This window comes from Neophocaena asiaeorientalis, unplaced genomic scaffold (assembly GCF_003031525.2).
Source record: "Neophocaena asiaeorientalis asiaeorientalis breed wild unplaced genomic scaffold, Neophocaena_asiaeorientalis_V1.1 scaffold91, whole genome shotgun sequence".
Lineage (NCBI taxonomy): Eukaryota > Metazoa > Chordata > Mammalia > Artiodactyla > Phocoenidae > Neophocaena > Neophocaena asiaeorientalis.
Genome location: NW_020173198.1, coordinates 8,114,617 through 8,138,549, shown reverse-complemented (window position 1 = coordinate 8,138,549; position 23,933 = coordinate 8,114,617). Strand labels below are relative to the sequence as shown.

General features: G+C 48.2%; 1 protein-coding gene across 1 annotated transcript in view; it reads right to left on the bottom strand.

The window, feature by feature from the left end:
* The window catches only part of GPR139 (G protein-coupled receptor 139), a 39,982-nt gene extending 17,357 nt beyond the window's left edge, over positions 1–22,625 (bottom strand). The window contains exon 1 of the mRNA XM_024744628.1: positions 22,502–22,625. Coding sequence (XP_024600396.1) covers positions 22,502–22,625 — 124 coding nt within the window. The remainder of the gene's footprint in view (positions 1–22,501) is intronic.
* Positions 22,626–23,933: the final 1,308 nt, after the last annotated feature.

Sequence of the window (23,933 nt, the reverse complement as noted above, 5' to 3'; positions counted from 1 at the left end):
CACACCCAGGGTGGCCCATGGGTTTGAGACCTGTGCTCTGTAGCAAAATCCAGTGTCTTTGCACAGCCGACCAGATACCTCCCACACCATCAGCGCCCTTCTGCATCCCATGCAAATGCTCTTCACTTTACGAGCTGTTGCCTAAATGTGCAGTGCTCTTTCTCGGCTTTGTAGCATTGTATGGGCTAGTTCTTCTGCCTGGAAGGCCTTCCCTGCCTACAGCACTTTGCCTGGCAGACTTTTTAGTTTTAAAGCCTTTCCTGATCTCAGTGCACTGAGGTAAGCACCTCACTGGGTAGAGTATTTAGAACATTTTGGTACTGATCTCCTTCAAAATCTTTATCACCCGTTCTCTGGAAGGCAGAGACTGTATCTTTTTTCTCTGAACCTTGAGGGCCTATCACAGGGCAGTCAAAGAGTATGCACTCTGTCAGTGATAGAGGAATAAAAGTGTGACGGATGGATGGATGGGTGGATGAATGGGTTACCCAAGGCACTCTCTGTGGAGTGTTCAACTGCTGGCTGTCACTTCTGTGGTACTCCATTCTATCCACGACGACTTGATCTTATCCCTTCCCTCTGTCTTCTCTCTAAACCCAGTCTCTCTAGGTAGCCTCGCGGGAACATTTTCCTGTTTCCTCTTACAATGGCTGATGGATCTGGGCTCAGATTCCCCATTTACTTGTCCAGGCATGATTTAACTCAGTTTCCTCACCTGTGCAAGGGGGAAAATACCATTTCCCCAAAGGGCTTATTGAGAAGACTGAGTAACTTCATATATAAAAACATTATTAGTATGCCTAGCATTTAGTATGTACTCAAAAGTATTATTCATTTCTGTATTGGGTGTGATAGTTTCTTTCTTAGAGCACTGACTCTTTCCCTTGTTGGAAAGTAGGGAGCACCGATTCTGAAACCAGACTTCGTGGGCTTGACTCCCAAGTTTGTCATTTCCTAGCTTTGTGACCCTGGCTAAGTTACTTAAATAACTCTGTGCCTTAAAGTTCCTCATCTGTAAAATGGGGATAATGATACCTGTCTCTTAGGGTTCCTGTGGAAATTAAATCAAGGGCTTAGAAGGGTATTTGGCACATGGTGAGGGCTCAGTAAGTGTTAATTTTGTCGCTCACCAACCCAACCCAAGAGACTCAGGGCTGAGGAGAATTTTGCATATTCACCAAGACTACTCAGGCCGACTTCCAGACCCTTCCTTCTATTATAGATATTGACTCCCTGCTGGATTCAGCCACCTTGCTACAGCCGTGGACGTCGTAGTAAACCCGAGGAAATAGTTTCTTCCTTTCTGTGGCTCCTATCCTGACAGAAGCCAGATAGATCACCAGAGAGAAGCTCCATGACAGCAGGAGGCATCGTGCTATGGGAGCACTTAGGAAGGGGTAACGAGTCTAGCCTAGAGGATCACGGAAGACTTCTTGGAGGAAATGGCACGTGTGCAGTGACATGGAGGAATGGGAGCCAGTCGAATGACTGGGGAGCAAAGTGTGTCAACAAGAGGGAACAGAATGTGCGAAGGCCAAGAGGCGAGAGAAAGAGGATGGCCTTTGCAGCAGCTCAGCTCCTAAGCTCAGCATGGAATGGAGGCCACAGACTGGGGGCTTGAGGCGCTGATTCCAGGCTGCAGATGTGTCTTTAAGATTTTTGAATCAGTTGCCATGTTTACAAATTGGAGTATTTCATGTCCAATTGAGGGTTTGAACTTCTTTTGAAAATCAGAAGGAGAGGCCACACTGGGCCCACATTTCCACTTGGGGGCTACCCTGCAGCTCAACAAGTCCCCATGGGCCGCACTCATTTCTGCCATCTGCCTGCCCCTGCCCAGAGCCGGGGAGGGAGTTGGAGGGAGGCCTGGCGGGAGAAGAGGTAGAGAAGTAACAGCACTTGATTCTCATGCTTCAAACTGGGTTTGAGTTGAATTTGTCCTGAGGTGATGGAGCGTCATTGAAGGGCTTTAAGCATTAAAGGGTTTTACTAAGTAAGATGCTTGTTATTTAGACGTCCTTGAAGGTAGTTGAGGGGGATGGTGGAAAACAGAGGGTCCTTTTTATAACTCATTGAAACTTTCAAGCATGGGTCGGTATTGTAGCTTCCTCCTATATAACATTTGACAGCAGAAATGCTCCAGAGGTACCATCTTCCTTCCCCTCTTAGGCCGGCAGCGGAAAGTTCCATGGGATCTGGATGTCCGAGAACATTGGAAAATTCTCTGATGTACACCACCTGGCTGCACTTTCTCCAAGGCCAGTGTCCTGGTGGTGGTTGTGTTCCACGACGGGACCTGCATTCTCCCAGCAGATGCGGGGTTGAAACGGCAGCACCTGTGCCAGAGGACATGGACGGACAGGGAACAGGCCACGCCCAGAAGACAATGTCTAATTACCTGGGGGCCTCAGGAAGCAATTTTCTCTGGTTGGGGAAATTGATTTTTGTGCCACACGGCCGAATGACCTGTAGGTCAGGGAGGTGTAATTATATGGAAATGGATTTATGTTTGGGAACTTCTAAAGACCCACCTCTGCACGCTGGGAGGTGGCAGAGAGAGAGTGTAGCTTCCATTCTGCCCAAGCTGGGTTCAGCAGGTGAAAGTCGGCTTGCTTCCTTGTGATTTTGAGGGGGTATCTTTCTTTTCTAGCTTGGGGGACACACACCTGAATGTCACAGAAGAAAAGAAGCAGTGCCCTTCCTGGTGCTGTGGTGATGAGCATGGGCACTGGATCCAGGTGTGACTCCTACTGGCTGTGTGACCCTGGGGAAAGTTACCTAACATCTCTGTGCTTCCATGTGCTCAGCTGTGAAATGAAGCCTATTGTGAGGACTAAATAAGTCAATGCATAGAAAGTGCTTACAAAAGTTAGGGCTGCAGAGTTGACACCCCTGGAATTGTGGCCTCGGCTCCCTTCCCCTTCCCATTTCACTCACCACTCCTGCCTTCCCTCTGTCCCAGCGGAGAGGAACCAAAGCACGTGCAGCTCCCCAAACAAGCCTCACTGTCTCCAGCTCTGGGTCTTTGCTTATGCAGTTGTGTCTTCCTAGAACACTCTTCATCCACTTTATCTGGTTGACCCTTGTGCTTGACCCTTCAGGAGTCAGCTTCTCCAGCCCCCTGGATTGATGCCCCCCCATGCTTTGCTGTAGCCCTGCTTATGACAAAACAATCTGCCTCCTTTTTTTTTCTGAGCAGAAACATCATTTCTAAGAGAGGACAGGGAAAGTGTCAGTAGAAAAGCAAGTGGGTTTTTTTTCTCCCTTTGGAAATAAGAGAAAATGTTAATAATAGTAGCAGTAGTGGTAGTAACGGTGATGATGATGAGTGATTCTATACCTTTTTCTGCCATGAGGGAAGTGTTTTTTTTTTTTTTAGTAATATTACTATTTTAAAAAATTCAACCCAGCTCTCCAGGCTGTTTTTTTGTTTTGTTTTGTTTTTTTTGTCTGCATTGCACGGCTTGTGGGATCTTAGTTCCCCAACCAGGGATTGAAGCTGGGCCCTCAGCAGTGAAAGTGTAGAGTCTTAACCACTGGACCGCCAGGGAATTCCTGGAAGTGTTTTTTTTTTTTTAACATCTTTATTGGAGGATAATTGCTTTATTTACAATAGCCAGGACATGGAAGCAACCTAAGTGTCCATTGACAGATGAATGGATAAAGAAGATGTGGCACATATATACAATGGAATATCACTCAGCCATAAAAAGAAATGAAATTGAGTTTTTTGTAGTGAGGTGGATGGACCTAGAGTCTGTCATACAGAGTGAAGTAAGTCAGAAAGAGAAAAACAAATACCATATGCTAACACATATATATGGAATCTAAAAAAAAAAAAGGTTCTGAAGAACCTGGGGGTAGGACAGGAACAAAGACGCAGACAGAAGTGGTCTTAATAATAAAAAGAATAGCTTCCACTTAGCAATCTATTATATGCTAAAAACTGTGATAAGCGTTTTACACTTAATAGTCACTGCTGGGCTTCCCTGGTGGCGCAGTGGTTGGGAGTCCGCCTGCCGATGCAGGGGACGCGGGTTCGTGCCCCGGTCCGGGAGGATCCCACATGCTGCGGAGCAGCTGAGCCTGTGAGCCATGGCTGCTGAGCCTGCGTGTCCGGAGCCTGTGCTCCGCAACGGGAGAGGCCACAACAGTGAGAGGCCCGCGTACCGCAAAAAAAAAAAAAAAAAGTCACTGCTGCTCCCCTCACTTTAAAGGTGGGTATTATCAGATTCTTTCTATAAAGGAGGGAGCTCAGGACTGGGTTTAGAGACTTGCCCAAGTTTACACAGCTAGTAAGTCACAAAGCCAGGATTTGAACTCGGATCTGTCCAACTTGTTAACTGCTACACTCTTTAAGAAGTCAGAAGGCCTTGGGACCATTGCTTCTACTGACACCCAGACCAGCTGCAGGACAGGCCCTGTGCTCATTGGCCTGCTGGTCTGCCTCTGACATGGGCCCCATCCTTGGGTGCTCCTGACTCCAGGGTGTCCCAGGGAAAAAGGCCTTTCCCTGCCTGCCCAGGGTTTTCCAGAATGAAGAGGGCACTTCTTGGTTGTACAGGGAAGGGATGGGCTACTTTCTTGGCAGAGGGGACTACAAGTACAAAATCAAGCCAATGTGAAACCATGTTGTGTTTGCGGAACTGTAAAGTGACAGGCTTGGCTGGCATGTGGACCGCAGGGAAATGAGGTTTGAGAATTCAAGTCTCCAGTGTGATAACCTCAGTGAAATTGCTTTGCAAACTCCCAGGGTTGTCGTGGGGACCAAAGGAGACACCGCACGGAAGCGGCTTTGCAAACTGGAGAAACGTTAGGCAAATGTTAATTATCACAAGATGTTTTGGAGGAGCCTCATTGGTATCGGGAAAGAGAGAGCAGAAAACGAAAAGACCTGCTAACTTCTCATGAATCCACATTCTCAAAAGAACTCATAAATGAAAAATTCTCATGTCATTGCTCTCATCTGTTTTTCAGGTTAGTAAATCGTAATCGATTTTGGACTCTAATAAAAACTCAGTCAATTTCCTGGTCATTATCAATTACACTAGCAGGTTTTGAGACTTGTAGGAATTTTTGTTGCCCACCCGTAAGGCCACATCCAGCTAATTCTTTATCCAAGTACTTCTTAGATGCACCCTGTCTCTTCCTTTTCCTCTGACACTGGGGTGGGGGACAGGTCTATGTCTCCTTCATTTGGGGACATATTCTTAGTCACTAGCACAGCGTCTGACAGATAGTAGGCACTTGATAAATATTTGTTTAGTGTAGCATCCAAGTCTGCATGGCATCATACTATATGTGAGTTACTGCAGGGACTCCTTAGCTCCACCCTGGCCCCTGCCCCTCTGTTCCCGAAGCCATTTGTCTGCATTTGCTCAAAACCTCAATCCATTTTCCTCAGTCTAATAAAATACTATTCGTAAAACTAACTTAACTAATGTTACATAAATGCTACTAATGAAGAGTCCAAATCTACAGTTTAACCAAAACACTAAGGTAGGAAACTAAACAAAGAGGTGAAACTATTCAAGAAAGCATAATTGTTATTATTCTTATTTGCTGATTATATAATAGTATGCTTAGAGAACTCAAGACGAGTAGTCAAAACTTTATTGGAACCAGCAAGTGAGACCTCGAGAGTATCAAAGCCCAAACATAACAGCAATGGCTGATCAGAAGATGGAATGGGAAGAAGATTCCATTCACAGCATTCTAAGTGCCCACAGGTGGGGAGGATGGCCTCCTTTGCGACGACTCTGGGTTGTACTTTGTCTCCTGGGTCCCGAAGCAGCCCTGCTCGTGCCTGAAATCTCCCTAAGTCTCTCACAAAACTGATGGAAAGCGCTATGGAAATCTCCATCCCTTGCTGCAGCTAACAAGGAGTGCACAGGCTCTGGCTCCCAGTGTCTGGGTCAGAAACGTGTCTTTGCCATAGCATTAACCGTGTGACCTCGAGCCACTTAACAACTTACCATGTGCCTCAGTTTCCTTACCTGTAAAATGGGGGTAATAATAGAGTTTACTTTGTGGGCTTATCAGGATTCAATTAGTTAATTCATGGAAAGTGCTTGAAACAGTGCCCAATAGGTAGCAGGCACTCGATTAATGTCCATTAGGATTCTACCATCAAGGCTTCAGCAGTCGTGCTCTCTAAGCTTCAGCCATGGATATTGCCGCAGGGGGTGGCGGAGGAGGAAGTGTGCCTTATTTGGCTGAGGATGTGGGGCTTTCACGTCAGCCTGAGTTTTTCTTCAGAACAGCAAGTTATTACATTTATAGGGTAATAGGTTGAACCATACAAAATGGACATTTTAAAAGGCAAAAAGTGGCCAAAAAGTGACCTGATCATTTTCAATTTACTTGTTTTGCCTACTGGACTGAGTATGTCTTGAAAGCCTGGGCAAAGTTCATTCCTCTTTCTGGTCCCCAGTCCTTGGCAATGGTTCTGATACTGAAGGAGGTGCTCAGCGCGTGTGTGTGATGAAGAAAAGACTTGTGGTCAGAACACACATAGCATGTCCATCCCAGAAGGGAGGAAGGGGAGTTCCAGAGAGCAGGGGCAAATATCTGCCCCGATAGCCACACCCCATCCCCAGCACTGCCCCTACCCCAGGATGGGAGTTGATGCTTTCCTCTCTGTCCCATGGTACCCAGGCTCCCTTCTAGTATATCACACTTCAAGCTTCACATTGAGGTATCTGCTTTTTCATCTCTCCAACTAGACTGTGCTCTCCCTGAGCGCAGGGTCCCAGATCTATTTGTGGCACCTGTAGGAAGCACTCAGTTCTCAAATGAATGAATACTGGTAAGTCCTAGCAGGGTTCAGTGGGGTGGCTCCCTTTGTGCGGACTCATTCCTATCTTTAACAGCTTTGTATATTTAGTGAAACAAGGAACCCTTGGTTTGAGGTCCAAGGATGTAGCTTTGGTTTTTCAGACCTGCTTACTAGGAGTAACTTGGGAAAGCTATTTGCCTCCTCCTAACTTCAGTTTCATAATGGATGAGAAAGTCCTTTGTAAATTTCAATTCACTTTGCATATTGGCCAACACTATATTGACATTAATAGCTATTACTGATGACTCTTTTTAAGCATTAGAAACAGAGCCTGGCACATAATAGGTGGTCAATAAACATTTACCCCATGGACTAGATTTGGAATTCTGAGCACTTGATTGAATTGAGTCCACTTCTGGCTGATAAAGGAGACCTTGGAAGGCTCTGGAAGACGGCAGAGTTTTCCAGGGAGTTGTTTCATCACAATGTGACACTTGAAAAGAAAAGAAGCAACTCAATTTCCTTTTTGTAGGTTAGGTGTGGAGCAGAGAGGGAATTCACCTTCCTGTCCTTGCTTAAAAATAATTTCAAGTAATTAAACCATCTGCTTGGGGAAAGGGCAATGCGGACGCCGGGAGAGTCTTCGATCACGAAGGAAGACATAGTCCCTCAAGATGCCTGCAAAGACCAGGCCGGAAGGGTGAACCGAGGCAGAGGTCTGTAGACACAGCATTTGTCTTCTCCAGTGCTCTGAATACCAATGTCCACTGCAGGGCCAGCGGCAGCACAGGTACCAGCAGGGGTGCACAGGCTTGTCACAGCTCTGCTCTGCCTCTCAGTGGCTGAATTCTCTTGGGCAACTCACTTTACTTCTCAGAGCCTCGCTTTCCCCATCTGCCAAGTAAGCATAGAATTTCCAAGCTCACAGCCACTGCTGTGAGGATTAAATGAGGCATCGTGGAGAAAATGTTCGATCTAGTGTTTGTCTCAGAGTAAGTGCTCAATAAATGGTAGTGGTGGTGATGACGACGACGATGAAGATGATGATGGTGATGATGATGGTTATAGTCAAGATGTTTTCTTCAGTCTCTTCAAGATTAGTAAGGAAATTACACTTATGGAATTAAGAAGGCAATCATCTGCTTATTCATCCATCCATCCACCCATCCACTACTTAACAAGCCTCTTACCACGTGCCACGCGCCAATGCCAGAGGGCATTGGAGTCAAAGAGATGACTATGCCTACTGTTAAGGGTACATTGCCTGACTCAATATGTTTTTTTTCCCCCCCGGTACACGGGCCTCTCACTGTTGTGGCCTCTCCCGCTGCGGAGCACAGGCTCCGGACGCGCAGGCTTAGCGGCCAAACATAACAAACATAACAAGGCCCACGGGCCCCGCCGCTCCGCGGCATGTGGGATCTTCCCAGACCGGGGCACGAACCTGCGTCCCCTGCATCGGCAGGTGGACTCTCAACCACTGCACCACCAGGGAAGCCCTCAATATCTTTTTGATGCTCCCAGACAGAGATAAGTGTGAGTCCCTACAGGAATTTAAATGCCTCACCCTCACTTCTGTTATAGAATGTGTCACATTGTATTATGATTATTGATTTGCCTTCCTACCTAACTATAGAGTGTGAGTGCTTTAAGGGACCATTTCACCATCATCTTTGTCTTTTCCCACATTGTTATCCCCTATAACCTTCGGCACAAAGCAGGGCCTCATGAAATGGAGCCTGATCCTTTATGCACCGTAAGAGTACAAGTGGGGATCAGATGAGAAATCCTTGTCAGTCTCTCCTTTTTTTTTTTTTGATGTGGACCACTTTTTAAAAGTCTGTATTGAATTTGTTACAATATTGCATTGCTTTTGGTTTATGTTTTGGTTTTTTGGCCCCGAGCACCTGCTACATGCCAGGCCCATGATGTATATCATCTCATGTATTTTCAGCAAGGTGGGTACTCTTAGCCTTATGTTATAGATATGGAAATAGAGGCTCAGAGAAATTAACTACACACACCTAGAAAGTCCAGTGGATCTCAAATCCAGGTCTTACCAGCTTCCTTTCTTGCAGTAAAGCATTTAGAGTGGTAGGAAAGTGGCTGTGAGGCCAAACGTGTGATGGTGTAAATAGATAGGGCGTGTGTGTGTATTGTACACATAGTTAAATTTGAGGAAAGGCATTAACACAGAAAATTCCAAATCCTAGAGGGGCAGGGCAGGAGACATAAGTGAAAGAAGCAGACCAGGTAGAAGAAAATAATCTTTGTGTATGAGTAGGGAGAGGTGGGGCTGAGGTGAACTGGACAGCACCAGCTTCACGTAAAGTGACCAGAGCTGCCTTGTTCTGGGCACTTGATGACAGTCAGGGAGAGCTCAGTTTTGCCAGACTTTAAAGTTTCTCAAGAGTCATGAGAAATCTGAATTGTTATGAGCTTGTGTCTGAATGTTGATAGGGAGGGTGCTGCATTTTAAGGAAACCTTGAACAGGCTTCTCTCTCATTCCGAAAGTTCTGAGACTGTGACCCCTCAGCCCAGCCTCCTTGGAAAGTGAATGAGGGGCTTGAGAAGGGTGTTCACCAGCAAGCATCTGACCAGCATTTACTGCTGACAGTGATCAAGAAAAAAAAAGCCCTCTCATTTCTCAGAGCCCACCTCTTCTGGCCGGAAGGTCTATTCTGAGAAAATCCAAGAGGCGACCAGCCTTTTCTTCCCTCTTCCACGAGCTCCCTCTGCCCATTGTCAAGATGTCTTCAGTGTCTCCACCTCAGTCTTGGGGACATTCCTCCCCTCCTCTTGCTGGACCCTGGTCCTCAGAACTGAAGGCAGTCACAGTGACAATGTCCCTCTGCCACAACTGGCCACAGCTCGCTCCCGTTCATTTGCAAGTGACAGAGCTGAAGGTGACCCTATTCTTCTCACCTAGGCACTTGCTTCCTTTCTGATCAGGACTCTTGCAGCTGACAGCTGGGTCATCAGCGGGACTTGCTCATGGCCGTGACTGAGACCATGGCCCTCCCAACGCGGGCGCCCCCCACGGCCCTGGGGCGGGCACACGTCCCAGAACATCGTTAGTTGGCTCACTTCTTCTGGCCACTTCTGTTTTACTTGGAGACGGAGGAGATGGTGGAAAGGGCAGGAGTGGGATGTGAGGGCTCTGAACGTGACCCTTGACCCGCACTCCCACCGCGTGCCCTGTGCCAGCGCCCAAACCCTTCACATCCCTTCCCACGGCAGCCACCTCCTCAGCTGCTCGCTGTTCCCCTTGTACCGCCTTCCCTCGATTCTTCTCACAGCAGCTAGACAGGCCTTTGAAAACCTCACATTAGGTCATGTCACCTGCTTAGTGTGTCCTGCAACACTTAGAGTAAAATCCAAGCTCCTCACTGGACCGAAGGGCCCGCAGCATCCAGCCGGTGACTCCCTCGTCCCCACCTCTCACTCGTCACATCCCAGCCCCGAGGCAGCGTGCAGTCCCCCCTCCCGGCTTTCACCTCCTGGTCCCTCTGCCCGCACGCCCTTCCTTCCCCGCTGCCACTCCCGCCTTCTCATCACTCCAATCTCCACTCAGACATCAGCTCTCTGGAGAGCCCTTGCCTGCCCCCCACCACTCTACCATGTCTTCTTATCCCCGTAGCGTGCATCACTAGCTAACATGACTCTGTGGACGCGTGGTTTACTTGCTGACTGCTCGTCCCCCTGCTTTTCCTCCAGTGACAACAAGGGTTCCTGGCACGTGAAAGGGCCTCCACATACATATGCTCAGTGGGAGACTGAGGCTCGAAGGAGGGCAAATTACCTGCTCAAGACCTTACAGCTAGCAAAGTGGAACTTAATTCCTAAACCAATGTTACTTCCCTGATCCCTCTGGCCAGGAGCAGTGGAGTTCTGGAAGGGTCCTTGGTGTGGAGGGCAGACATGTGTAGGAACCGCATTCTGTGAAGGTCAAGAGCGTGGGTCGTGTGATTCCTTTAAGGAACATCCATCCCCACCCTCCTCAAAAACTGGCCCCACTGGCTCGAGTTCCCTCTGCAGTCACTGCTCTGTTCTACCACCTTCCAGGGAAGCTGGTGCTTTTCTTTCAAGAGGCAGATGGTGGTTTTTGTCAGCGGTTCTGTGGAGCTGAACCGTGGGGTGAGGCGAGGAATGCTAAAAGCAAGGGCTGCAGCCAGAATGGAATCGCTGGCCATTCTATGACTTTGATTGTGGAGTGTGTGTCTGTGTGGTATCTGTGTGCATGTCTCTGTGTGTGTGTGTCTGTCTATATGTCTGTGTATTTGCGTGTGCGTGTCTGTGTATGTGCATCTCTGTGTATGTGTGTGTGTGTAGAGGCCCTCAGTTGAAGTGATGTGGCTGATAGTTTGCTCTGCACTTAGCTGAAAATGGTAAGAAATGTCTGTGGCAGAAAAGCAATTCCCTGAGCTCTATCGATGGCAAACGATGGGCAAGGAAAGAAGTCGCTGGTGGACCCGTCAGTCCTCACACTGCAGAGCGTGTTGTCCCAACTCAGGATCAATGTGCGTGGTTTTTATGAAGCTCTGGCTTCCTGTCCCCCTTGGCTCTCATCTCACACCACGTTCTTCCCCCACCTCAGCCACCTTTTGGCCCCCAGACTCGGGTGACCCTTCTGTCCCGCTGTGCGGGCACCAGCTCCCCTCCTGCCACAGGTGGCTGCACAGCCCGCTCCCGTCGCCTTCATCCTTCCTTCCTTCCCTTCCTCCGCCTCAGTTTTCAGCTGTTCCCTTCGAGGGTCCCCATCCTTGGGCTCCCCATTTGGGCAGGCCCCCATAAAGAGCTCTCCATGTGCCTCTCTCTCCTTCACGATCTTTTCTCAGGTGACTGTTTACATTTATTCGGGTTTCTGATCATGCTGGTCTTCCCCATCTGTGTGTGTGGTTGTGTGTGTGTGTGTGTGTGTGTGTGTGTGTGTGTGGTGTGCACATGCGCACAAAGGCAAGGCAAGGGTCTAGTACAGTGCCTGGTACTTGGCACTGCCGGGCACATGGTCAGATGGATGGATGGACGGATGGGTGGATAAGTGAATCAACGAATGCAGATGCTCTCTGGATTGAAGTCTGTGCTCTCTGGTTTCTCATCTCATCCTTCTTCGTCACGGGGCAAAATGAAAACATACCTTTGGGTTAAAAGCCCTAGCTTCCCCTCAGTGTACTTCAGCTGGTCACGCCTTTCCTCAAGAGAAGCCCCAGTCATTCTGCTTCCACTTGATAGGAAGACCAAGCTCCTGGGTCGTCCGTACAGAGAAGTTCCCTCCCTTTGAAGCCCACCGGGGCCCAGGGTAGCCACTTCCTCCCCACACCCTGACGCTACCTTCCTTGCGTTTCCCTTGATGGGAGTAGAGATGGCAGGATTGTCCCCCCTGCAATGGCCAAAGCTCACTTGATTTGGAATCTGGAAGGTTTGGGGTCAAGGTCACCCCTAATTAGCTCTGAAACCTTGGGGGAACTTCCTTGCCCTCTCTGGGCCTCAGTTTTTTCATCAAGAGCATTGTACTAGATCAGTGTTCCCCAGATTTTAGTAACTGGCCCACCAGTGCTGTGACTTTTGCCATGTTCTTATGTTCCCTGTACTGTTACTTACTTAACATCTTGTTTTAAAGTGGCTTGCCATTTTTTTCTTGAATTTATATTTTATATAATACTACTCTCCAATATAAATGTAATATGAACTACATATGCACTTTCAATTTTATAGCAGCCTCATTTAAAACAATAAGAAACAGGTGAAATAATTTTTTTTTTTTTTTTTGTGGTACGCGGGCCTCTCACTGTTGTGGCCTCTCCTGTTGCGGAGCACAGGCTCCGGACGCACAGGCCCAGTGGCCATGGCTCACAGGCCCAGCCGCTCCGCGGCATGTAGGATCTTCCCAGACCGGGGCACGAACCCAGGTCCCCTGCATCGGCAGGCGGATTCTTAACCACTGTGCCACCAGGGAAGCCCTAGGTGACATTAATTTTATTTTTATTTATTTTTTGTTGTGGTGCGTGGGCATCTCTCTAGTTGTGTCATGTGGGTTTTTCTCTCTCTAGTTGTGGCACGCAGGCTCCAGAGTGTGTGGGCTGTGTAATTTGCAGCACGCAGGCTCTCTAGTTGAGGTGCAAGGGCTCAGTAGTTGTGGTTGCCCTGCGGCATGTGGGATCTTAGTTCCCCAACCAGGGATTGAACCCACGTCCCCTGCATTGGAAGGCAGATTCTTTACCACTGGACCACCAGGGAAGTTCCGACATTAATTTTAACAATATATTTTATTTAACCATGTTCATCCAAAAATGTAACACTATAAATTACCCAGATATTTAACTTTTTCTCATACTAAATGTCCAAAGTCTGCTGTGTATTTTACACTTCCAGCAGATCTCTCTATGGATGCTAAATTTTCACTGGAAATCCTTGATCTCTGTTTAGATGTCATAAAATGTACAGTTGAAAGAATAGACTCACATACTCAACTTGTTCCAAGCACACAGTTATTTTCTAATAAGTGAGTCAAGTATCAGATTTTAATTGTAAATTAATTAAAATGAAATGAAATAAAAAACTCAGTTCTGCAGGTTGTACTGCAGGACTTTGTGCGGTAACAAAGAACAAATGCAGCCGAAAATAAATAAATAGATTAAAAAATAATTTTAAAAATAAATAAATAAATAAATGTCAAGTGCTTAACAGCCACATGTGGCTGGTGGTGACTACAGTGGACAGCATGGACATATGACAATCGTGGATAACAAACCCACCTCCCTGTTGTAAACAGAAGGTAGCCTTAAAAATAAATACAATGACAATACAAGAGTGACATTAAATTCTAGCTAGATACTGCTGCCTGCTGAGGTGCCGAGCCCTAGGTCTGCTCTGTGTCTGTTAAAAAGGGAGATTTAGCACATATGTAAAGGTGTTAAAAACACACTGGCACCTAGCTGAGACTCTTCTTTTGATGGAATCAAAAGGATTAAGAAAACTGAAAAGGAATTTAATGCCGCAGCCTTGTACCACCTAAAATAATCCTGCATAAAACACCAACGGACCACCCAAATCTAGATGATCACTCTGCACTCTGAAATTCTGTAGCCTTTTGCTCCTTTACTCTTATCACTTTGCTTCCTCTTCAGAGACCACTAGCATGTGATCTTGCAAAAAGTGAACTAAGCGAGACTTGGAAAAACTACGTTCTGGTTCAGACTCTGTCATTGCCAGCTCTGTGACTCTGGGTGAGGTCTCAGTTTCCTCATTTTGTGAAACAGAAGTGTCTGGACTCACCAAATACCAGCAGCCATGGAGTGGCGGGCTCTGGGCCCTGGCTAGCCGCGAACTGTCTCATTTTGTCCACAGCATAAGCCCTGTGAGAAAGGCACTGTTCCACTCCTTCTGCAGGCGGAAACGTGGAGGCTCAGACAGATTTGAGCAACCTGCCAGAGCCCCACCAATAGAAGCCACAAAGTTAGAACCTGAATCCAGGTGTGAGGACCACGGAGCCCACGCTGTCAGGTTCTCAGGGCAACTCCCATCCCCCCAAATGGTAGGTTTGTGTTTCAAAACATAATCAACATGAAATGTGCGGTATTTCTTGGAGCTTTTCCTTCCAGCTTATGCCACGTCCCTGGTTTCCTGAGTTGGCAGGCTTTTCTGATTTACCCACATTTTCTTTGGGTCTCCATCTCCGTTATTTCTTGCTCCTCCTTTTAGCTTCTTGCTTTTATTCTCCACTCCCTGTTACCCCCTTGGTGTTTCTGGGTGCTTCTGGAAGATGTCCCCACTCTGGAGTTTGAGAACTGGCAGCCTGGTGGGCCGTATCAAGCCTGCAGACATGTCTGATTTGGCTCAGGTAATGCTGGCTCACATAGTGTTTTTAAAATTTGTGAGTTAGTTGCCAACATTTAAACACTGGTACATTTCAAATAAAAATCTGGATTTCTAGAGTTTTGGGAACAATTTGGCAACACTGGACCGTTGGCTGGAAAGCTGAATGGTGGCAGCACTTTCTAACTCCCCCAGGTCCCCCTCCTCCCTATTGTCTATCACCCCCACCTCTCAACCCAGCCTGACCGTCAGTTGTCAGCTGTCATTACACGTGTGCTGCCATTTTCTTATAATAAAGCTGGACAGCGGTACTGAATATTGCTCTGTCATTTTCTAGCCATGTGACCTTGGGTAAGTGTCTCAATGTTCTCATCTGGAAAATGGGCATAATATTTATCCATGCCTCAAAGGGTTGTGGTGAGAATTAAATAAGCTAACGTATGTGAAGTGCTTTGAAGAATCTCTAGCACATAATGAGTGCTACATAAGTGCTAGCAATTATTAAGAGGAAAGGGCAGTGTTTTTGGTACCTACGTCTCTATCATTGAGAGCCACGTATTTTCGGAAAAACAGCAAGGAAGCACAATTCTATGGATAAGTGAAGCAGTTCTTAAAACTGGCCCATTTTGTTCATTTATACTCTCTGACTGCCCCATGCAGGTATCTGAATTCAAGACACCTGCCCTCCCCAACCCCTAGCATTGCAGGGCTGCTTCCCCTATGAACATCGTCCATGGATTTCAGATCTACATGGAGGTTCGGTGGCAGGATCTGCGTTCCCCTCCCTGCTCCACTTCTGTTCGCGATCCTGGCTGCAGCATACAGGGTGATCTTGCTGGTGGTGCTTGTCATTCTCTGCACTAGCTTTAGCTGAAGGCCATTTCGTGTTCCGAACTGATATTATGTCTGGAGGTTTCACTGAACCACAGGCAGCTCTCTTAGGGGTACAAATTCCCTAGGCTTACGATGGCACTGATTGCTTAATCCACTGCATCATTCTCTCCTAGTTTGCCAGGACATGGAGCTTCATATCTGGTGGGTACACTTGGCGTGGAATTGTGCATTTATGGAAAAGACCTATGTATAAAGCAGTGTGTGGCTTCAGGGCTTGAACACATTGACAGTTAGGCAATGAAAACAATGTGAACTACTATTTGTTGAGCTTCTACAATGTGCGAGGGACTATGAGAAACCTTTGTGCACTTCCCTGGTGGCGCAGTGGTTAAGAATCTGCCTGCCAATGCAGCAGACACGGGTTTGAGCCCTGGTCCAGGAAGATCCCACATGCCGCGGAGCAACTAAGCCCGTGTGCCACGGCTACTGAGCCTGTGCTCTAGAGCCTGTGAGCCACAACAACTGAGCCCGCGTGCCACAACTACTGAAGCCCGCACGCCTAGACCCTGTGCTCCTCAATAAAAGAAGCCACTGCAATGAGAAGCCCGCACACAGCAACAAAGACCCAACGCAGCCAAAAATAAATAAATAAAAATTAAACAAAAACAAAAGAAGCCTTTGCATGTTTTATTTCAAATTGCCACAAAACAATGCAGGGCACAGAAGTTTAATAACATTTATTGAACTCGTAGTCAGAGACAAGGATTACAAAGCTACTGTTCTGAACCCCAACCCAAGGCCAGCCCAGGCAGCCTCCAGCATAGATACTTCATTGGTCTGTACTTATGTCCCATCTACGGGCCATATCTCCAACTGAGTAACACAAGCAGAGCCCAGCTTTCCTGGGCCTTTGACAGACCCATCAAGAATGACTTGTCCAATGTCTCACAGTGACTTATTACCAGAACCAATCCTGGAATTCAGGATTCCTCATGTAGTAGTCTTTCTCCCACTGTTATAACAAGGATCCTAAGGCCAAATGCGCATTAAGAGGGGCCAGACAGGTTTTAGAGGAGAATTAGGTGCACCATGTAGGGAATGTTTCGAACTGGGGTGCATGTGTGCTTTTAAGGGGGCAACCACTAAATTATGGTACAAATATACAATGGAATACCATGCAGCTTCATTAAAGAATGAAAAAAGCATTATATATACTGTTCTGGGTGATATATTAAGCGAAAAAACAGCAAGATATAGGATGGTGTGAATAATGTGCTCATTTTGGAGAGAGTAAAAAAAAGGGAGAGTTGAAATCCTCTATTCATATTTGCTTGTATATATACTTAAAAACTCTGAAAGAATAAATAGGAAACTAAGATACTAATGCAGTGGTTACTTGTGCGGTGGTGGTGATGATGGGATGGATTTGGGAACTGGTGAGCAGGGGAAAGGAATGGGAGGGAGACTTCGCAATGTGTGCCTTTTAGGTTTTCAAATAATATGAATGTTATTACCTTTTTAATGTGTGTGTATGTCCACACACACACACACACACACACACACACACACACACACAGCTGCATAGGAAAAGCAGCCTATTACTCAGCTCTAGTCAATTGCTACTTTCTGGTAACATGAGCTTAATGTTTTCAGTTCTGATTTTTTTTTTTTTTTTTTTTTTTGGTACACGGGCCTCTCCCTTTTGTGGCCTCTCCCATTGCAGAGCACAGGCTCCGGACGCGCAGGCTCAGCGGCCATGGCTCACAGGCCCAGCCGCTCCGCGGCATGTGGGATCTTCCCGGACCGGGGCACGAACCCGCGTCCCCTGCATCAGCAGGCGGACTCTCAACCACTGCGCCACCAGGGAAGCCCTCAGTTCTGATTTTTTAAGGGAACCTGGAAAGCTATTTTTTTTAAATCTCAATGTTTAATTTCAAATTGTTCATTGTTAATATGTACAAATACAATAGAATTTTTGCATATTAACAGTGTGCAAACATGCTGAACTCAGTTTGTTTGTAGGAACTTTTATTGTGGAGTCTTTGTGATTTTCTATAAGGTAATTATATCATCTGTGAATAGAAACAATTTAATTTCTTCCTTCCTGTATACCTGGGTTTTTTCCTTTTTCTTGCCATATTGCACTGGCTAAAACTTCCAGTATGATGCTGAATAGAAGTGATGAGAACATCCTTGCCTTGTTTCAGATCTTGAGGGGAAAGCATTCCAACTTTCATCATTAAATGTGATGCTAGCTGTAGATTATTTATAGATGTCCTTTATCAGGTTAAAGAAGTTCTCTGCCTGTTCCTAGTTTGATAAGGTTTCATCAAATGGATGGATGTTGAATTCTGTCAAATATTTTTCTGCATCTGTTAAAATGATTATATGGATTTTCCTTTTTAGTTAATATGGTGAATCACATTGTTACTATGGTGAATGATTTTTAAATGTTGAACTAGCCTTGCATTCCTGGGATAAACCCAATTTGGTCTTACATATTATCCTTTTTATATATTGCTGGATTAGATTTGCTAATATTTTGTTGAGGATTTTTATGACTATGTTCATGAGGACTAACTATTGGTTGGTAGTTTTCTTGTAATGTCTTTTTTTTTTTTTTTGCGGTACGCAGGCCTCTCGCTGTTGTGGCCTCTCCCGTTGCGGAGCACAGGCTCCGGACGCGCAGCCTTAGCGGCCATGGCTCACGGGCCCAGCCGCTCCGCGGCATGTGGGATCTTCCCGGACCGGGGCACGAACCTGTGACCCCTGCATCGGCAGGCAGACTCTCAACCACTGCGCCACCAGGGAAGCCCTCTTGTAATGTCTTTGTCTGGTTTTGATATTAGGGTAAAGCTGATGTCATAAAGCAAGTAGGGAATTTTCCCTTGATTTCCCTAATTTTTAAATGGTGAAAAAATGACTTACAGAGTGCTTCCTGTGTGCCAGGCATTGTGTTACGTGCTTAACTTATTTAATACTTACAGAAACTCTATGAAGTATGTACCATTATTATCATCATCCCCACTTTAAAGGTAGGGTAACTGAGGCACAGAGGAGTTAAAGCCACTTGCCTAGAGTCACACAGCTTATAAGTAGTAAAGCCAAGACTCAAACTCCAGAAGTCCAGCTCCAGACTTTGTACTCTTAATCTGTTTACTACGTTTTCTCTAAAGATTTTACAGGCAAAAGAGAACACATCTGGAGGGCTCAGCCCAGCTTAGCAGCCACCATTCTTCCACCTGTGGTTAACAACAACTAACTAGCACATGTCAAAGCACTTACTACCTGCCAGGCTACAGACTCATCATCTCCTTTCATCTTGCACCAGCCCTCAGAGGCAGGCAGGCAGTTGTAGAAATGCTCCCTTCTGCTGGGTGGCATGCAGTTTCGGGCTTCATCTTCTTCACTTTGTCTCCCTTAACATCCATTGTGCCTTTTAGAAGGTAAAATTTTAAAAATGTCTTTCAAATCTCAGTTTAATTTTCCACTACTCCTTCCTTATCAGGGGGGCTCAGCCGTCCTCCCTCCCACTCTCTTCCCCCAGGCATTCAGGCTCATCTTTTCCTCTGGCACTGCCTTTTGCTTTGCACTGTCTTGTCCCAGCTGTGGCCCAATCAGTGTCCCCAACTCTACTTTGTTGGCTTAGTGTATGCGTTTTGAAAAGTTGGAAACATTTTGCTTATTTAAAATGGAGGAGGAAAGAGATGGAGTTTTAGGAACAGCTGGGACACCAATTTTCTCCAGTGAGCCCACAGCACGAAGAACTGAAGTTAGTTAAAAGAACTAGTAGTAACGAAGGCAGTAATGAAGGCACTGGATGCAATGGAAAGATGTTTGCACGCTGGCTGGACTGTGTGACCGTAGATGAGACCTCCACTTCTCTGAATCTCAGTTTGCTCTTCTGTAAGATGCATTCAGGGCACGTACAGGTCACAGGGATGTGGTGGGGATCCACTGCAATAATATAAGCATTTAATACAGGGAAAGATCCAGTGTGGTCCACAGTCCAGGCCCTGTGCTAAGCCATTTTAACATAGGTTATCTTATTTAATATACACTGCCTGTGCGCTACCGTTACCATCATTTTATAGGTAGGGAAGATTGTGGTACAGAGAATAAGAATTCTTAAGTGGCAGAGCTTTGCCTATACTTCACATTAGAACCCTCTGGATCCCACACCAGACCAGTTAAATTGGACTGTCTGGGGTAATTTCTAGAGGCAGGGGATTGGACCACATGGCCTTTTCCAAGCTCTTCCTTTCAATCTAAAGGCTGAAAGTGCTAAGAAACAGCCCGGCTTTCCCCTAGTTACTAGCTCCCCTGTTGCCAAACAGCCATTCCCCATCGCTCTTTCACTCTCCAACCACCATGGCGAGAATTTGGAATTGGGGTGAGTCCACTGCCAGGAAAAGTGACTCAATTAAAATCTCAGTTTTCAACAATATTACCAAGCCCTGTGGTCTGTTACTTCACACCCAGCATAGCTGAGCCTCCCAGTCGGAGGCCAGGTAGAAAGGGTTTGCGAATTGCTGGGGCTAGGGGCAGGGCAGGGAATACTGTAGTGAGCTCAGACAGAGAAGCACCGCACTGCGCTGAGTGCTCTTCTCAGCGTGCTTCCCAGTCCCTTCTCTGGCTCAGGCAGGGCTGAGCAACCCCCCTCCTCCTTATAACCAAGGCAGCTTCATGATAACCACAACTGCAGCAGCACAGCAGCAATCAATGTGTGGTGTGTCAGGCACTGAGCTGTGGGCTTCACTTGCACCCTCGCCTCCATCCACATCTTTACTTCTCACCACAATTTCAGGGGTAGGTACTCGCATAATGCCCATTTTACAGATGTGGAAACTGAGGCACAGAGACATGAAAGGTTCACAGATTAATACCCAGCTCTGCTTCATTCTACAGTCTGCATTCTTAGTCACTAGGACATACCTGTCTGCCCTTACGGTTTCGAGAGAATGACTTAAGGATTTCACTTTTGAACCACCTTGCCAGCCATTAACAGAGCCCATGATCTTCCTGCAAGCCTGGCTTCTCTAATCGATTTTCTCCAGAATGTTTGGTCCTTCTGCATCCATCACAAGCTCCACGTATGAGCTCCTCGACCTCAGAGACTGCATCTTAGGGGTCTCTGAGTCCCTTTTTTACACGTCCTTAGCCCTTGGCACACAGTAGGTGGTCATAACTCTGAATGTATGAACACATCAATGCCCTTCAAGTTCTAATCACAGTCCCCCACTCTTTTAAGTCTCTAGGCCCTGAGCTCAGCCTTGAAGAGCATGTACCTGGCATATAATAGGTGCCAATGTCAATGGGTCAGGAAGCTCCTAGCTGGCATAGGAGTTAAGCCGTAAAGGTGTGTGGTACCTTGACTCCCACCTTGAGGTGCTTGAAGGTCTGAGCTTTCCCTCATTCTCCCCATCCTCATTTCCCTGCTCTGGACCCTTAGAGCCTCTCCTCGTCTTTATGGTTCTGTCCCTTAAGGGGTTTCCAGAAGAAAAGCCTGAGAGAGTAGTTACTCTTGAGTCCAAAGAGGAGATGGAGGGGTGAAGGGTAGGAGTCAGAAAGGGGCCCTGTCACATCTCCGGTTCAACAAATAACCAACCTTCTCAAGAACACTCCCCAAAGGAGAGCTCTGGAGAGGCTCAGGGGGGCCAACATGGGGAGGTGGGAACTGGACCGAAATCAATTCCAGCTCTAGGTAATTACAGGACACATGCCACCACCCCAGCAGGGGGAACCAGGCTAGCCTCTCTGCGAGGGCAGCCAGAGCGATTAGTTAGTGATAAAATTCCCATCACTCACTGGGGGAGAGGCTCAGCCTTAGCAAACTTGTGGTTTCTCGAACCTGCCAAATTTGGGAGGGAGGATTTATTTAAACAACCTTAGCAGGGTCCATGACTACCAAGATGAATGTCTTGGAAAGGAAATCTCACAAGGCTCTCAGAAATCCAGCTCCCAAGTTCCCAGGATCCCAGGATGCTAAAGACAGTGGGGTTGATGATGCTACGATTCTAGGCTTTACATAGATTGGATTTTTTTTTTTTTTCATTTCTTTCTGTCCCTCTCTCCCATCTGCATGGGAGTGACCTTTAGGAATCTTTCTGCCACAGAGACTGTCTCAGGGACTAGCTGGAAGAAAGGTCCCTCTCAAGCTGGAGCCTCAGGAAGCCCGCCCCCGCCTCAGGCGACCATGGCAAGCACCAACTCCCCCCTCCCCCCTCAGTAAGCCCCCTCCCAACAGCTCAGCTCTCTTCAGGAACTCAGGACAAGTCTCAGCTATACTTTGGACAGGAGGCTAGGATGTGGGACCAGCCAGACATGTGCAGCAGCTCTGAGCTGCCTAGGGTGGGTGGACCAGGAGGCAAAGCCCAGGGGTGAGGCATGTCCTCAAGGAGACTGTGACCCCCTGAGGTGGCGGCCTCGGCAGCCCGCGTGTACCTCTGCACCCTTGCCCTGTGTCCAGGGCATGGCTCCGGAGCCGCCCCGACTCTTTCTAGCCGGCCTGGAGACGCGTTCCTCAGGGTGGCAGCGGGGGCTCATCCCTCGCTCCATCCCAGCGCCCCCCGGGGGCCAGAGAGTGCCCAGGACCAGGGGTTCCAGCTTCATCTCGGGTCAGGCGGCGACACGCCGCGGGGCAGAGGGGCAGAGGTGCCCCTAGTCTGGGGGCGACGGGAGAGGGGAGGCCCCCGCGAAACAATCTGTCCGGACTTGCAGTCGGGTCACACACACAGCCCGCTCTGGACCCCCTCACGGGCGCCGACCGCTTCAGTCGCGCACACAAATACACACAGACACGCTCGAATCCCGCGCACTCACACCGACCCCACTCACACCCTGCCCATCGCCTGCCGCGTACACTCGTGAGACGCACACACGCACGGTCCCCGCCAGGCCACCGCAACTTCCTTTCCCCCAGCCTGGAAATGTCCGCAGTTGCCCTTAAGGCGTAAACTTTTTCAGAGGGGGGCGTCAGGGATCGCTCCGAGTGGCTAGGCCTGGGGGTCCCGGGCAGGGTCACCCCGCACTCGGGGCTCCCGTCTTCCCTCCCTGTCCCCCACGCCCCTCACCTGGTAAACCGAGGCACAACAAGAGGCTGTAGTAGACCACGGGCACAAAGCCCAAGCCGCAGGCCCAGCCGGGGGACCAGGACAGCGAGCTGTTGGCTACGAGGTGGGCGTGCGTGTGCTCCATGAGCGCGCCCCTCGCTCGCCTCAGCTCTGCGCCCGGCCTGCCAGCCCTGCTCTGGACGCCGGCTCGGTGGTGGCTGCCGCCGAGGCAGCAGCTGGAGCAGCAGCGCCCCTCCCTGCAGGACTTGCTTCTACCCTCGGCCGTGGTCCCCTCTGCTCCCTCCGCACCTGCTCGCCTGGAGTCCCGGCTCAGCCCTCCCGCAGGGCGCAGGGCGCAGGGCGCAGGGCGCAGGGACTCGGGAGGGGCTCCCGGAGCCCGGTTGTGCACCTCCCACCTCCGACCCTCTAGGCTCCCGCCTCGGAGCCGGGGGGCTGGGACGCCGCTCCCCGCAGCCAATCAGCAATGCCTGGACGCGGTGGAGGTGGAGGGGGGAGATGCTTGGGAGGAGGGGGTCCCAGCTGCCTCTCTCGGCTTCGGTTTCTGGATTAGAGATGGAGTTAGACCTGGGAACACCAGAGGAAGTCTGGGTGGGAACAGACTACCCTCATCTCCCCCCACCGCATGGGAGGGGCGTGGTGTGGGTGGGACCTGCTTCTCCCGCAAAGGCTCCGTACTCCTCCAGCGTGTCCTCAGTTTGCCTTTCTCAACCTTCCCCCCAGCCACTTCTTTTCCCCCCAAGCGCCCGCGCCCCACCCCCTGCCAGGGCTTCGAGTCCATCTCCATATTGAGGATTCTCCACCCAGGCAGGGGGTGGGAAGAGGAGGCTGTAGGAGCGAAGATGCTCTAGGGTTGTCCGTTCTCCTGGACCAGAGGAGCTGAGCTTAGAACTACCATATGACCCAGCAATCCCACTACTGGGCATATACCCTGAGAAAGCTGTAATTCAAGAAATCATGTACCCCAATGTTCATTGCAGCACTATTTACAATAGCCAGGACATGGAAGCAACCTAAGTGTCCACCCACAGATAAATAGATAAAGAAGACGTGGCACATATATACAATGGAGTATTACTCAGCCATAAAAAGAAACGAAATTGAGTTATTTGTGGTGAAGTGGATGGACCAGAGTCTGTCATACAGAGTGAAGTAGGTCAGAAAGAGAAAAACAAATACCATATGCTAACGCACATATATGGAATCTAAAAAAAAAAAAAAAAGGTTCTGATGAACCAAGGGGCACGAGGAGTAAAGATGCAGACATAGAGAATGGACTTGAGGACACAGGGAGGGGGAAGGGTAAGCTGGGACGAAGTGAGAGAGTGGCATGGACATATATACACTATCGAATATAAAAGAGATAGCTAGTGGGAAGCAGCTGCATAGCACAGGGAGATCAGCGCGGTGCTTTGTGTCCACCTAGAGGGGTGGG